The sequence below is a fragment of the Lissotriton helveticus genome, chromosome 4_1, assembly GCF_964261635.1.
Source record: "Lissotriton helveticus chromosome 4_1, aLisHel1.1, whole genome shotgun sequence".
Taxonomy (NCBI): Eukaryota; Metazoa; Chordata; class Amphibia; order Caudata; family Salamandridae; genus Lissotriton; species Lissotriton helveticus.
In genome coordinates this window covers 84439697-84456665 of record NC_136063.1, presented here as the reverse complement: position 1 = coordinate 84456665, position 16969 = coordinate 84439697, and the positions used below count along the sequence as shown (strand labels likewise).

The 16969-nt window shown below is 49.4% G+C and overlaps 1 protein-coding gene across 3 annotated transcripts in view; it reads left to right on the top strand.

The window, feature by feature from the left end:
- Positions 1-8595, top strand: part of LOC144828380 (zinc finger protein RFP-like) — a 341356-nt gene extending 332761 nt beyond the window's left edge. For all 3 annotated transcript variants that reach the window (XM_078686492.1, XM_078686494.1, XM_078686493.1), the window contains one exon: positions 8044-8595. In XM_078686492.1, coding sequence (XP_078542618.1) covers positions 8044-8558 — 515 coding nt within the window. In that variant the 3' untranslated portion in view covers positions 8559-8595. The remainder of the gene's footprint in view (positions 1-8043) is intronic.
- Positions 8596-16969: the final 8374 nt, after the last annotated feature.

Below are 16969 nucleotides of genomic sequence, written 5' to 3'. Positions count from 1 at the left end.
GCCGCAGGCCCTGCCTCGCTTCCCGGCTCTGCTGTAACCACATGCTACTGGACGCCCGTCACTTATTCAGGGCCGCAGGCCCTGCCTCGCTTAATCCGTGCACCCTTTTATTGCCTCGCTTCCCGGCTCTGCTGTAACCACATGCTACTGGACTCCCGTCACTTATTCAGGGCCGCAGGCCCTGCCCCGTTTCCCGGCTCTGCTGTAACCACAGTGCGCACTAATGAAATGCACCTCGAGAGTCACAGTTAGTTCTTTGTCCTCCATTTGTTTCAAGCACCCAAATAAAGTATTTCTTGTTCAAAAACGGCTAATATGAACAAACGCCACTCAGCCATGCAACGCCAATCTCACCCACGCAGCTCTACTCACCCACGCAGCACCACACTCACCCATGAAGCGCTACTCACCCATGCAGCTTCACTCTCACCCACGCAACCCCACTCAGCCACGCAACGCCACTCATTCACAAAACGCCACTCACTCACAAAACCCAACTCATATAGCGCAACTCTCACCCACGCAGCACAATTCTCACCTACGCAGCGCAAATCACACCCACGCAAGTCCACTCACCCACGCAACGCCACTCAGCCACGCAACGCAACTCAGCCACGCACCGCCAATCTCACCCACGCAGCTCTACTCACCCACGCAGCACCACACTCACCCATGAAGCGCTACTCACCCATGCAGCTTCACTCTCTCCCACGCAACCCCACTCAGCCACGCAACGCCACTCATTCACAAAACGTCACTCACTCACAAAACCCAACTCATATAGCGCAACTCTCACCCACGCAGCACAATTCTCACCTACGCAGCGCAAATCACACCCACGCAAGTCCACTCACCCACGCAACGCCACTCAGCCACGCAACGCAACTCAGCCACGCAACGCCAATCTCACCCACGCAGCTCTACTCACCCACGCAGCGCCACACTGCCACGCAGTGCCACTCTTAACCACAAGCATGTCTGTGTACTCCCTCCAGCTGGACCCCAGCATATCCGTGTACTCTTTAACAATCACACACACATGCAAATTTGCAACCCCACTCACCCACGCAACGCCACTCAGCCACGCATTCACAAAACGCCACTCACTCACGCAATGCAACTCATCCAGCGCAACTCTCACCCACACAGCACAATTCTCACCCACATAAGTCCAATCACCCACGCAACACCACTCAGCAACCCAACGTCAATCTCACCCACGCAGCTCTACTCACCCACGCAGCGCCACACTCACCCATGAAGCGCTACTCACCCATGCAACTTCACTCTCACCCACGCAACGCCACTCACTCACGCAACGCCACTCAGCCACGCAGTGCCACTCTTAACCACAAGCATGTCTGTGTACTCCCTCCAGCTGCACCCCAGCATATCAGTGTACTCTTTAACAATCACACGCAAATTTGCAACCCCACTCACCCACGCAACACCACTCACACAAGCAACGCCACTCATTCACAAAACGCCACTCACTCACGCAACGCAACTCATACAGCGCAACTCTCACCCACGCAGCCCAATTCTCACCTACGCAGCGCAAATCACACCCACGCAAGTCCAGTTACCACGCAATGCCACTCATCCATGCAACGCCAATCTCACCCACGCAGCTCTACTCACCCACGCAGCGCCACACTCACCCATGAAGCGCTACTCACCCATGCAGCTTCACTCTCACCCACGCAACGCCACTCACCCACGCAACGCCACTCAGCCACGCAACGCTACTCATTCACAAAATGCCACTCACTCATGCAATGCAACTCATACAGCGCAACTCTCACCCATGCAGCCCAATTCTCACCTACGCAGCGCAAATCACACCCACGCAAGTCCACTCACCCATGCAAGCCCACTAAGCCACGCAACTCCAATCTCACCCACGCAGCTCTACTCAACCACGCAGCGCCACACTTACCCATGAAGCGCTACTCACCCATGCAGCTTCACTCTCACCCACGCAACGCCACTTTTTATTATTGCTCGCAATTTTGGCACTTAAGATGCGAGAGCATGCCACCCACCCCTCCCTCTCTGCATGTGTTCTCCTCCTTTTGTCAAATTAATTCGCATAGTTGTGCTTTAGTGAACCCACAGTAGTAGAGCACAGGACGTGAAGAAATGGCATAAATGTCAATGCAGTACAGCTTTACACCACCCACTTGTAGGATTTAAAAATATAATAGCAGAGTTGGCAAGCAACCTCTATTTTACAGGCCCTGCTGCAGTCGTATCATGTCACACTTCACGGCCATCAGTCTGACTCGCAGACTTTCTCCCCCCAGCATTCTCTGGCGTCACACTTTGTCTCGTTTCACACACTACCCACAGCCACAGCCACATCCCTACTCTGATGCACAAAACCTTCAAAGTGTGTTCTTAATATTCTTTAAAAAAAATAAATTAGACCTACTCACTATGTCCTCTTAACCACTGAACATTTGTAACAAACAAACACAAAATAAATCTACAATTGTGTGGTCCATCATGTTTTTTTTTTCAAAGGGAGGCCTGGGGGAGTGTGTTGACAAAACCACAGCAGGAGACTGGAGTGTTTACAGTTCAGCCATTAAGATTCTTATCTGTTGGCGGGCATCCCCTGTGAGATGCAAACATCAGCTGCAAATGTGTGGGTGGGACATCATGTTTTTAAGGGAGGGATGGGGCCGTCGGTCACGAAACCACACCAGGATACTGGCGTGCTTTAAGTTGAGCTATAAAGATTCTTATCTCTTACCAGACATCCCCTGTGAATTTCAAATAGGAACTCAAGGACAAGAAACGACGGAACTTCCACAGTCACATCAGACGTTGTAAATGTTGTTTCCCGACTTGGTTTTTGCTGTTTACGTACTTGCATCAAAATCTAAGAGGAAAGTTTCATTATTTTGGTACATTTGATGTACTGCGCGCAAAGACACTTACCACACCTTAAAACACATCCCCCCCTTCACATTCACACGCCACTGAGACCGCCCTCATCGCAGCAACAGACGACATTCGAACTCTACTGGACAATGGAGACACAGTCGCCCTCATCCTCCTCGACCTCTCTGCAGAATTCGATACAGTCTGCCACAGCACCCTTTTACAACGCCTCAATAACATCGGAATCCAAGGAAAAGCACTTGAATGGATCACCTCGTTCCTCACCGGAAGAACCCAGAGAGTCCGCCTCCCACCATTCAAGTCCGAGGCCACTGAAGTCATCTGTGGCGTACCACAAGGATCCTCTCTCAGCCCCACCCTCTTCAACGTATACATGAGCCCCCTCGCGGCCATCGCCCGCCAACACAACCTCAACATCATCTCTTACGCGGATGACACTCAACGAATCCTTTCTCTCACCAATGACCCCAGCACCGCCAAAACTAACCTACACGAAGGAATGAAAGAAGTTGCCGAATGGATGAAACAAAGCCGTCTGAAACTGAATTCAGACAAAACAGAAGTCCTCATCTTAGGTACATCCCCCTCTGCATGGGACGACTCCTGGTGGCCGGAAGCCCTCGGAAAAGCACCCATCCCGACAGACCACGCACGGAACCTAGGCGTCATCCTGGATTCTTCACTCTCAATGAACAGACAAGTCAGCGCCGTATCCTCTTCCTGCTTCAACATTCTTCGCATGCTCAGAAAAACATTTCGCTGGATCCCCACCGAAACAAGGAAAACAGTCACCCATGCTCTGGTCACGAGCCGACTGGACTACGGAAACACCCTCTACGCAGGCACTACCGCTAAACTCCAGAAGAAACTCCAACGAATCCAAAATGCCTCAGCCAGGATCATATTAGACATCCCACGCAACGAACACATCTCTGGTCACCTTAAAGACCTCCACTGGCTACCTGTCAATAAGAGGATCACTTTCCGACTGCTAACCCACGCACACAAATCACTCTACGACATCGGACCAGAATGCCTCAACTCACGACTGTCCTTCTACACCCCCTCCCGCCAACTACGTTCTTCCAGCCAAGCCCTCGCCACTGTACCTCGCATCAACAAGACCACCATGGGAGGCAGATCCTTCTCATACCTGGCTGCTAAAACATGGAACTCACTCCCCGCCTACCTTCGCCTTACCCAGAACCACCTAGCATTCAGAAAGCAACTTAAAACGTGGATATTTGACAAGTAATACTCCTCCCCTTTCTAAGCGCCTTGAGACCCTCTGGGTATGTAGTGCGCTATATAAATTCTCTGACTTGACTATATAAATTCTCTCTGACTTGGCCTTGAAAATTTCCTTCCTTAATCTCATTTCTTATTAGATTTTTACGTAATTTTTCAAAAGGTCGTCTTTCCTTGACCATTATTCAACTTAAATGTTATTTTCCTTCGATTTAAAATTATTTCTGTCCCCCCTTAACTCGGTCTCTCATTTTTTTCATCTCTCAATACAGACGCCGACTCCCATCACGCTCTGCTCCCTCTAACGTGACTCTTGTGCACAACTCACATTCACACGTACGTGCCCTTATCACACCAGCAAGTCCCCACAGTCACCCACGCAGCACCACTCTAACATATGCATTGCAACTCACACCCACGCAGTGCAACTCACACCCACACAACACCACTCACCCACGCAATGCCCAGCCAGTTAACGCAAATCACCCACACCACCGGACGACAATGCACACAAGTGTTCATCAAAGTCATACAATGTACATGCTGTATTACAATGACCTGTTATCTATCAAAGGTTAACGACATGCACAGTGGTCAGCCTAAAGATAAAAAGTACAAAACCATATCACAATATGTTCAAGTACTGTACTTCAACATAAATTAAGGTATTCGAGAAACTAGGGAAAGAAAGCTGCCCTATATACTCGCAAACCGGATATGGTTTCAGTGAACAGAAACCACTTCAAAAATATGAAAAGGCAGGAAACGCGCGAACGTAGCGCTCAACCATAAGTGCAAGTTTTTGCAGCCTTCGGTGTACTGTTCAAAGATAGCTAAATAAAAAACAGTGCATTTACTGCCATCTTTAATAGGAAGCAATGTGTGCTCAAGTCCAAACAGAAGGTGTCACATTTCCACTAATTAACACTATTAGCATTGTAAATGCCAAAGTTAGAATTTTCCACAAGTTAAAATAAAAAAAAAAAACTTTGTCATTTACAATAATAATCCCTCAAATTTTACTAATGCGAGCCCTATTGCATTGCAAATGCTTGTTCCCCTTACTCGTTTCAACGAAATCAAAAAATGGCGGCCAACACTTCCTAGTTGCAACCGCTCGCAGCCAGTAAGCAGCAAGCTCTAAACGCCTCAGCCAGTCAGATGGCAGAATTCCCAAATATTGATATCTGTAAATATTAATATTTCTCCAAAATTATTGAACGGATTTACACCAAATAAACAAAAGCGTGCTTTATAGACCAAGACCCTTCTCCGTGCCACATTTGGGTTAATTCCGTTCACCCGTTCGACCTGTAGCCTTGTCTAAAGTTTCCTATGGAAATGAACATGGTGAAAACACGTTATGGGACCCCCCTTTTATCTAGGCCCCCCCTTGATGAATCACCCCCAAACTTTCAACATAGGAGTTGATATGAACAAAGAATTAGTTTGGAAAATGTCATGAAGATTCATCAAATGACGCCAAAGTTATAAGCAAAACAAAAAATTTTCTTCCTATGAAAACTTGGTCCTAACTATAACTCCCTACTGGCGACCACCAATAGGTAATATATATATGTACAACTAAATCTCTTCAATCAGTCTCCTTGGTGCTTTGATCATCCGACTCGATCTGGTTTCTGGAAGCTGTAAACTGTTATCTTCAGCGTCAGAGATTGCTAAAGAACAGTCACTGAGTTTTCAGAGTCAGTCGTTCCCTCACCATTTCGAGTTGAGACCGATAAAACACAGGTCTAAAGTGAGAAGAGTCTCTGGTAATAGACTCCCCAGGGTGCTGGGCTGTCACCATGGGTCCTTTGGTAGGGACCACTTGGAAAGGTTCAGCATCTTAAGAAGCATCAGATTTTCTTTTGTGCATCTGTCGAGCGATCACAAAATCTCCTTTTATTAACAAGATGTCTTTTGCCTGTTGCCTCTTACCCGCATAAACGTTCACTTTCTGTGTGTTAACCAAGGTCCTTGTATGAATCATTTGTTCACTTTCATCTCTTTCGATGGTCCATCGAGTCCATTGGGGTAACTTGGTTGTCATTAGGCTCTTGAACATCATAGTCACAGCAATTTCACCTGTTGTTGAGTGGGGTGGTGAATGATAGGTTCGTAGAGAAGAATTCAATACTGTTTTCAAATCTAGCATCTCAAGAGCTTCCCGCTGCACTTCTTTCTTTAGGGTACGTATAAAACACTCAACAAGTCCATTGACCTGTGGCCAAAAAGGTGTGATCTTTTGATGCTTTATGTTAAAAACTGCTCTAAAAATTCTTTTAACTCTTTACTGTTGAGGGTGGACCACTGTCAGACTTTACAATGGCTGGTAGCCCCATGTTGCAAAGATGCAAAGATTCATTAGTCATGAATGAGAGATCTTTAACCAAAGGAAAACATGAACATTAATCTACAATCACCATCAAAAGATGTCGATTATCATGAGAACCGAAGAAACTGATAGTGTGTCTCTCCCAGGCATGTTTAGGGAGTTCTAACATATTCAGAGTATGTCAAGTAACCTTGGTTGACAGGCAGTTGCATATGTGAAAGGCCTTGAATTCCTTTTCAACTCTTTCATCTATGTATGGCAACCAAACTCGGCCTCAAACAGCTCTCTTTGTGGCAACAATACCACAATGTCCTTCGTGTGCCACTTCAATCCCTTTTTATCACAAACTCTCTGGAATCAGGATCTTCTAAGTATAAATCCTTCCTGAGTAATCGACAATTCATCTTTGACATTCTTGTTCTTTTGATATTCACCCTCGTTACTGAGAGGTCGACAGGTTTGATCCACAACTGATTAGTAATTATGTCTTTCAATTCGAGCAAGTCACTATCAATATAATTTTAGGCTAACGATACAGGAGCTGGTGTACTTGACTTGACAATGAAATTGATGCAGAACTCAGTCATTTTGGATGGAGTCCCGTGGACATGTATAGCCATTCTCAGAAAGTAGTCATCAGGATTTTGATCCTTTCCTGGATGTTGCACAATTATATAATTGTACTCTTGCAATCGTAGTCCCCATTGTTCAATGCGAGGAGGCATCTTGGCTTTTTAGATTAGCAAAGCTTGGTGATCAGTCACCAGCGTAAATGGCTTTCCATACAGAAACACATGGAAATGTTAACTAGTCCACACCACAACCAAAGTTTCTATCTCAAGCTGTGATTAAGCACATTTAGATTGTCCTCTAAGTGGTATGTGTATGCACAGACAGGGGTCCCGTGCACACAGTTTCAGTGGAACCAAGCTGTACCCAGCTGATGAGCCCATAACTAGGGCAAAACTGGATCAGAGTCGCTTGTGTTCCAGTTCAGAGAGAACCCGGATTAGCAGTGAGGGCTGAACTGTTGTGACTGGAGCAAGGTCAAGACTGATTTGCATATGACTGGGTCGAAACTGAAGTGGCATGGTATGCAAAATAACAATCGGTTGGGGTGCATCCCAAGTAGATACCAGTGACTGGGATTAGTTCAAACAACCCTTCAAGATAGGTGATGTCTAGTGCTATTTACAATATGTTATGGTGTAACCCTTCCCTAAAGGTGCTGTTTAGTGCAGTGTGCAGTCATATATTTGCCAACAGACCCACTTCCGTTAGGAGTCTGTTGCTTTTTTTAAGCCAAAAATGTCTTTATTTTAGCTGTCTCCTACCTAAAACTGCCTTTGCTTTAATATGTGTCACTCGGGAAAACCAAGTTCCCTGATTTTTTTTCTTCAAAATCTCCCTTCTTTTAGTTTCAAAATGTTGGCATGTGTGAGTACAGTATGCAGCTTGCAGACAGGTTTGCCTCATTGTCATGAAAAATAAACTTAAAATAGCAGCTGTATCCCTTAAATCACTAATTATGAATCTCTTCCCTACAGTGATTGTGACTTTGGATCCAGAAACAGCGCATCCTGGGCTCCTCCTGTCTAAGAGGGGGAGACGTGTGAAATGGGCAGAGAGAGAAAAGCCTCCGACGGACTCCACCAAGAGATTCACCTCTCATCCCTGTGTGCTGGGGAGCGAGGGGTTCACCTCAGGCAGACACTACTGGGAGGCGAAGCTGCTGCTGCAGGAGGGGGGAGAATGGGCTGTTGGGGTCGCATCAGAGTCTGTCGACAGAAAGGGGGGGATTACAGGGTCACCTGAGGGGGGAATCTGGGCTATAGGGATGGAGAAGAGTGGTCAGTACTGGGCTCTCAACTCCCCTCAGACCCGTCTGTACCCTAGCCGGATGCCCAAGAAGCTGGGGGTGTATCTTGACTACGAGGGTGGGCTGCTGTCCCTGTTCAATGCTAATTCCATGGAGTATTTATACACTTACCCCCAGGCCCCCTTTACTGACAGGCTCTTCCCGTTCTTCTGTCTCAGTGAAGCAGAGCTGAGGCTGGTGTAGGAGCTGCAGCCCCCCCCCCCCCAGGAGCAGAGCTGAGGCTGGTGTAGGAGCTGCAGCCCCCCCCCCCCCCCCCCAGGAGCAGAGCTGAGGCTGGTGTAGGAGCTGCAGCCCCCCCCCCCCCCAGGAGCAGAGCGGAGGCTGGTGTAGGAGCTGCAGCCCCCTCACCCATCCCCCCCAGGAGCAGAGCAGAGGCTGGTGTAGGAGCTGCAGCCCCCTCACCCATCCCCCCCAGGAGCAGAGCAGAGGCTGGTGTAGGAGCTGCAGCCCCCCCCCCCCCCAGGAGCAGAGCTGAGGCTGGTGTAGGAGCTGCAGCCCCCCCCCCCCCCCCCGGAGCAGAGCTGAGGCTGGTGTAGGAGCTGCAGCCCCCTCACCCCCCCCGGAGCAGAGCTGAGGCTGGTGTAGGAGCTGCAGCCCCCTCACCCCCCCAGGAGCAGAGCTGAGGCTGGTGTAGGAGCTGCAGCCCCCCCACCTCCCCCAGGAGCAGAGCTGAGGCTGGTGTAGGAGCTGCAGCCCCCTCACCCCCCCCCAGGAGCAGAGCTGAGGCTGGTGTAGGAGCTGCAGCCCCCTCACCCCCCCCCCCCCCCCCCGGAGCAGAGCTGAGGCTGGTGTAGGAGCTGCAGCCCCCTCACCTCCCCCCAGGAGCAGAGCTGAGGCTGGAGTAGGAGCTGCAGCCCCCTCACCCCCCCCCCAGGAGCAGAGCTGAGGCTGGTGTAGGAGCTGCAGCCCCCTGACCCCCCCCCCCAGGAGCAGAGCTGAGGCTGGTGTAGGAGCTGCAGCCCCCTCACCCCCCCCCCAGGAGCAGAGCTGAGGCTGGTGTAGGAGCTGCAGCCCCTCACCCCCCACCCCCAGGAGCAGAGCTGAGGCTGGTGTAGGAGCTGCAGCCCCCTCACCCCCCCCCCAGGAGCAGAGCTGAGGCTGGAGTAGGAGCTGCAGCCCCCCCCCCCCCCCCAGGAGCAGAGCTGAGGCTGGTGTAGGAGCTGCAGCCCCCCCCCCCCCAGGAGCAGAGCGGAGGCTGGTGTAGGAGCTGCAGCCCCCTCACCCATCCCCCCCAGGAGCAGAGCAGAGGCTGGTGTAGGAGCTGCAGCCCCCTCACCCATCCCCCCCAGGAGCAGAGCAGAGGCTGGTGTAGGAGCTGCAGCCCCCCCCCCCCAGGAGCAGAGCTGAGGCTGGTGTAGGAGCTGCAGCCCCCCCCCCCCCCCCCGGAGCAGAGCTGAGGCTGGTGTAGGAGCTGCAGCCCCCTCACCCCCCCCCGGAGCAGAGCTGAGGCTGGTGTAGGAGCTGCAGCCCCCTCACCCCCCCAGGAGCAGAGCTGAGGCTGGTGTAGGAGCTGCAGCCCCCCCACCTCCCCCAGGAGCAGAGCTGAGGCTGGTGTAGGAGCTGCAGCCCCCTCACCCCCCCCCAGGAGCAGAGCTGAGGCTGGTGTAGGAGCTGCAGCCCCCTCACCCCCCCCCCCCGGAGCAGAGCTGAGGCTGGTGTAGGAGCTGCAGCCCCCTCACCTCCCCCCAGGAGCAGAGCTGAGGCTGGAGTAGGAGCTGCAGCCCCCTCACCCCCCCCCCCAGGAGCAGAGCTGAGGCTGGTGTAGGAGCTGCAGCCCCCTGACCCCCCCCCCCAGGAGCAGAGCTGAGGCTGGTGTAGGAGCTGCAGCCCCCTCACCCCCCCCCCAGGAGCAGAGCTGAGGCTGGTGTAGGAGCTGCAGCCCCTCACCCCCCACCCCCAGGAGCAGAGCTGAGGCTGGTGTAGGAGCTGCAGCCCCCTCACCCCCCCCCAGGAGCAGAGCTGAGGCTGGAGTAGGAGCTGCAGCCCCCTCACCCCCCCCCCCCCCCCCAGGAGCAGAGCTGAGGCTGGTGTAGGAGCTGCAGCCCCCTGACCCCCCCCCCCCAGGAGCAGAGCTGAGGCTGGTGTAGGAGCTGCAGCCCCCTCACCCCCCCCCCCCAGGAGCAGAGCTGAGGCTGGTGTAGGAGCTGCAGCCCCCTCACCCCCCCCCCCCCCCAGGAGCAGAGCTGAGGCTGGTGTAGGAGCTGCAGCCCCCTCACCCCCCCCCCCCCAGGAGCAGAGCTGAGGCTGGTGTAGGAGCTGCAGCCCCCTCACCCTTCCCCCCCCCCAGGAGCAGAGCTGAGGCTGGTGTAGGAGCTGCAGCCCCCTCACCCCCCCGGAGCAGAGCTGAGGCTGGTGTAGGAGCTGCAGCCCCCCCCCCGAGCAGAGCTGAGGCTGGTGTAGGAGCTGCAGCCCCCCCCCCCCCCGAGCAGAGCTGAGGCTGGTGTAGGAGCTGTAGCCCCCCCACCCCAGGAGCAGAGCTGAGGCTGGTGTAGGAGCTGCATCCCCCCCCTTCCCTCAGGAGGAGAGCTGTGGATGGTGTAGGCACGTTTTGAGATGTGCTTATGTGTGACATTTTCATGACACGTTGAGTGACACTTTATCGCTGGCACTTACATGACCCTAATTGATTTGACATTCATCTTACATGTGTTTACGAACAATTAATACAGGACTGCATCCCAGGGGCTTAACGAAATGCATTGTTGGAACTGTAGTTTGGTACGGGGACCCTGGGTCGGTTGGAGGAAGGAGAGAGTGATGTTTTAAATACTTGAGTGCAGTATGTGCACTGTGCGAGCACCTCTTAGGTTTCATTTAACAACTATAATTTGGTTTGCTCTATAATAAGAATCTGGTACAGTGTCACGTTTAGGGTTTACATGACTACAGACATTCCTCTTCATTCACTAATGACATTGTCGTTGGGGGTCCGAGCCATCCAAGTTTCTAAGCACGTGTAAAAACTAACTTTTAACAAATGTTTGTCTGCACAGTGATATATTTTGATCTACTAAGGTGCAACACTTTTGTGTGGATTTGAATAAAGTACACTTTTATGAATTTTGAAGATTGTAACATATTTTTACATTATGTATGTTGCACGATTTACATACAAAATGATGTTTTCCAGGCTTACATCTGGCATGCACTCTTTGTGCCAAGTCAGAATCTTTGCTTGGCTCTACTTAACCCTATTTATTTGGTGGTGCTTCTATCTCTATTTGCAACTTGAGCTTAGTAATTGGGGCAGTCAGTCACTTGATCGATTGATTTTTACCTGACACTCCATCCCCCCCAAACTATCGCCATCCAGGAAAACCCCAGCGGGTGCTTGACTTTCCCTCTCCCCCTCAAAATCCTTTGCACCAAGTGCCTACTTATAAACACGGTTGCACCAAACTTTATCATTCCACAATTCTCCCACTAAATCTCTAATTTCCATCATGTAGTTAGCATAACCAAACCGTGACAGATGAGCACATTCATCAAAAACAAGTCCTCTATGGAACCATGCGCTAAAACCTTAATATCAACGGATACACAAAAAACTCTCATAGCTCTGTTCAATTTCCTCCTTGCTTTGTCAATCGCTGCTTGTTTTATTTCTCCTCTCCATTGTCTTCTTGGCACAGATTCAGTCCAAATCAAACAAGTCCCTGTACAATTTCTCCTCAATAGTTGTAGATCCTGCTTGTTGGTTTTAGCAGCGTCAAACCTGACAGCTTGACCAAATCATTCTCTCCCAAATGCATTAACAACGTATCAGGGGAACCTCTTTCCGAAACTAGGTCCGCTAAGAAAGGCAATAAACTGCCCCAACGCATACCACTTCTTCTCCACTATATCACCTTGTGTTTGCTACTTGGTAGTAGTCCAAGACTTCTTCTGTAGATCGGCTCATCTGCATATATAGCTGCCCAACTCACAAACGAATGTCCAACTATCCATGCTGCCGTCTTAAGTTCTCATGGGGCTGTTCACACAACCTGTAGTAAGTAAGAAAATACAGCATATAACCATAAAATTGGCTAACTAGTATTTAAACATTTAAATTCTATTTCCTTACATCTCTCTCACAGCATTTTGATCTCCATCTCACTATCCATCTTATCTGTCCTCAGTTCCACCCTAGGTCAGCTGCTTCTCAGACCACTCTAGTTCTGAATGAACGCGGCCCATACCTGCCTGGTTTTACACCAGGTTTGGACACAGCCATTCTCATCACTGACAACCAATTAAATGCCATAAAACATCCACAACATGCATAATCTAAAGACAGTAACTTCAAAGAATTTATAATAGCAATCCGGTACAATATCTGATATACAGTCCAGACGATACTGGTTCTTTTAGTATAGTGGTTGTTCTGCACTTCCTGCCCCAACCACTCAATATCCTTACAAACTCCATCCACCGGATCATAGTCCCAGTACACTTTGCATAAAATGACAGACCAACTAGATTCCCACTTTTTTATAGACGGAGATGAACGCTTGTCTATTAGCTGCAGAAAAAATTAAACCCTTTTTCAGTGACTCTTGCTCAACATTATCCAGTACCTGCTCCTCTAAAACACAAAACCTAAACTTGTGCTATGTTTGCTGATAAGTCCCCCTTGTGGATTCAGCTATTACTTTTCCACCATTTCACTGGCTCTTATTCCGCCAACGCCCAACGGTTGTGTGGTAATTGTGTCTTCTTGTCTTCTGCTCCTGGTGCCAGCCTTCAAAATCCTTTGTAATGTAATGTAATGTAAAAAATATTTGTAGAGCGCACTTACACCAAGCGGTTTCATGGTGCTGAGCGCGGGAGGGCGTCAGAGGTATGATGACAGAAGCTTTACTCATATGCCTGAGAGAAGAGAAAGGTCTTGAGAAATGTTCTAAATTGGGTGTAAGAAGTTGCTGATCTCAGTCCGATAGGAAGAGAGTTCCAGAAGTGAGGGGCCAGGAAGGAAAATCTGAGGACACCGTGTTTTTTACGTTTGAAGGTGGGGGTCCACTGTGAATGAGATAAAGCATCCGCCATTTTATTGTTCACACCTGGTACATCCTTTGCCCGAAACACAATGTTGAGCTCTAAACACATTAGCATGAATTTTCCCAACAACCTCAATACACTGATTTCTGTTTGTTCACCAATTCTACAACCGTCATGTTGTCTACATTAAACATCACTGATCTATTTGATAATTCTTTACCCGCTTAACTAGAGCTACTATTAAAGGGAAGACCTCAAAAAAGGCAAGGCTTCTGCCTTATCTCATCCAATATTCCGGCCATTTCTTAGCACTCCATCTTCCATCCCAGAAAAAGGCCTGATGACTCCGAAAAAAAGCCCAATTGCCAAATTGTGTTGTCATCCAGGACAAACATAGACACCCCAATAAAACTTCCCAAACTGTCCTTTAAACTTTAAAGGCACAAATCAGCTCTTGCTGACATGAAAATCTTGGCTCTATTGTGTGGTAAATGTACCCCTGACATTCCTATGCATAGTCTCCTACAACATGTTCTGCCACATCTTACTACTCTACATGCAAAATTTAGGAAACCCAAAGGGTTCTGTACCTGTCTCAAGCCCACTCTCGAGTCAATTACTTCAACCAGAAAATCCTGCATTTCTGCAACTTTGCTATGTGCAGCCTTGCCACCAGTGGCTGTGTGCCTGGCTCAGTGCCCAAAAACGTCAGCACTGTTTTTGGGCCTCCCATTTTCTCTGGAGCAAAAGGTACTCCGAACGCCAATGTCATATCTTCAAAATGTTGTAACGCTCTATTACACTCTTCTGTATCCTTCCTGGTGGCTGGCAATCAAATAAGTCATTTTGACCGACTGACAGGCATTGTGAATGCCTTAAGGTGAATGCCAAAGCTCTCAGTTATGGTTTGTTATAAACAGCATTTATAAGTGACCATGACCGAGGGCTCAGCAGTTGAGGCTGAAGGCAGTGTGAGTTTCTCACAGTGCCTGGGTGTCAGTGGGTCATAACATAAAAAATAAAATACGGACATACCCACTGGCGCGCCTCTTCCTGACCTCTTCTCCTCAGTGTTCCTCAGCCCTTTGGGACGCCATCAGTTTGTTGGTTGGAATGTGCTTTTTGGGGCAGGGTGATCTCGCTTGATATGTCTGACGGCTTCCTAAACCCCAGGGTATGATCCTGTCTTATATACATCTCTAAACGTTACCTCATAGAGGAGATTCCATGCTTCCATACCTAGGAGAGTACTGCGCAAGCCGCACGGGCGCCTGTGCCCAGAGGCCTTTTATTTGATGCGGCTGTGGACGAAGTGTCGATGTGCTGTGCTTGTTACACTCTAGGGGAGAACCACACTTGTGAGCTGCTCCTTACACTCTAGGGGATGATCCTTGCTTTCAGAGCCTAACAGGCATGGTAGTGCCCACTGTGTGGCTCTCCCTTCACCGCAGCCGAGCTGAACAGTGGACTGGAAATGTCTCAGTGCTCTCTGAGCGGGGAGATGGAAGGAAGGGGGCTGGGGAAGTATAACGTCTCTCTTGTGGATGACTGACCTTTGAAAAGTGCATGGGGATCCCAAGCTCTGGCTCTTGCCTTGAAGCGGGCGGTGGGGGAGTGCCCTCCATTCATTAATAGTATATACAACTCATGAGTGGCACTACATGAAATGCTGCATATGAGTCATGGTAATGGCCCATGGCTTACTTTCCTATGCTCTTGTTGGAAGGTAGGGATATTTTTCTTGCAGTAGTGGCGCATTTGGGTAAGAGCACTCGCATCACCACAAGATGCTCTTACCGACTACTACCACTGCAGAACAAACAGTTTGATTAAACTTGTCCATTGGATCGGGACAGGGTCGTACGGAGACCACTTGGTTTGAGGGCCAACATCCATAACCACTCCAGATGCTGCTCTCATGATGCTTATAAGGTTAATCGGCATGAGAGGAGTGCTAGAATTGGTTTGAGCGTGCTGGCTCGATGCTCCCTTGGGGCCTGTGCCTGCTCTACCCAGCTCTCTGAGACTGCTCGCGTTGGAGAGGTTTTAACGTGTGCATGTCTGACTGGCTGTTGCAAGACAGCCTGGCAAAGTGCCATGCACACTCTAAACCCAAGTGCCCACCTCTCTTCCCTGCTGCTGCCACTCAGCATCAATTGCCCCCCCCATCCCTGACGCTGGACTCGGCAGTAGTGAAAAATAAAATGGTAATAAATTAACTTTATCAGTTTTATTTTTCGACTCAGCAGCATTTTATTTAGTGGGTCGATGCTTCTCCTCCCTAATAGAAGAGCTACAGCTGTACCAATGAACAGAAAGTAATCCAGATAGTGTGAACCACCTTTGTGCACACTTCTTTGTAAAAAATCCCACTGCAGACTGGTACTTAATGTCTTGAATATTGAACAAGATATCACACAGCCCAAAGGTGGAACTCTGTCCACATAAATTGACCCTTCAAATTGCATGCCTAAAAAGTGTAAATCATTTGGATGTACTGGAAAAAGTCTAAATGCCGATTTGATGTCACATTTTGCCAGCTCGGCCCCCGCTTCATCCTTCCTGCCCAGCTCCAGTCCGTCACCAACAGATGCATGCATCGCTCTACTGTATTCAGTTGAAATAAAATCATTAACTGACACCCCTTCAGGCCAAGATGAATCAGTCTGAAATCCCCTGTACGTTTCTTTGGAACTATGCCTACAGTAGAAACTATCAGTCCTTACATAGGACATTCATAAAATGGACCCACTACCCTCCTTTCATCTACCTCTTTTTCAAGTTTTGTTGCCGCAACGTGTTTCATTACATTTACAGATTGTAAATTATGTGCCTACCGTTGCCCTCTAGGACCTTGATAACCTGGTCTGAAACCCTCCTTAAAACCCATCGGGTTTACCCGCAGGCTCCCAGTCTGAGTATGCCCTCAATATTTCAGTTAATCTGTCAACTTTAACAGGTGTAGGAGCCCTTTGGCGTAGGTTGGGCCTGATATCCTCCACCTCTGAGTGGCCTCCATTGTTCTCCTGTGTTAACCATTGAGAAACATTGTGCAATTGGACGTCTACTCTCACATTCATGCTTGAACCTGCAAAACCGTCTGGGGCAAAAACCTCTGCTGAAACCCTAGGATGCCCCGGAAATTATTCCTTGATCTCTAGCATACCCCCCGCTGCCCCTGGGTGTACGGGCGAGATTTAAAGGGCCGGTATGTGACTGGGAGGCCACTTGCTGTGTGAGTCGTTGCTGGAGGATGTGTAGATGACATCCATTGTAACCATAATTCCGAGCCCACAGCCCCCATGGCTTATCTAGTTTCAAGCTGAGCCTAGACCTGAACCCCTCATCAGATCACAACCAAGAATATCCCCCAAAATGCATCAGTGATTTCCTGATTATATCCATATATTTAAAGAACACCACTGCCCTATCTGTACGCTTCTCACAGTAAAGGCTGGCAGGTATTAAAAATGCTGATTCCCAATTTTCCATATTTATTGGTACTCTAGGACACCGTGCCAGCTCCTACTCCTCCTTGGATCGTTTCCTAGACTGGATGTCTCTATGGTAATATTTTAAACATATCCACATATTCATATATCTGAATACGGCCT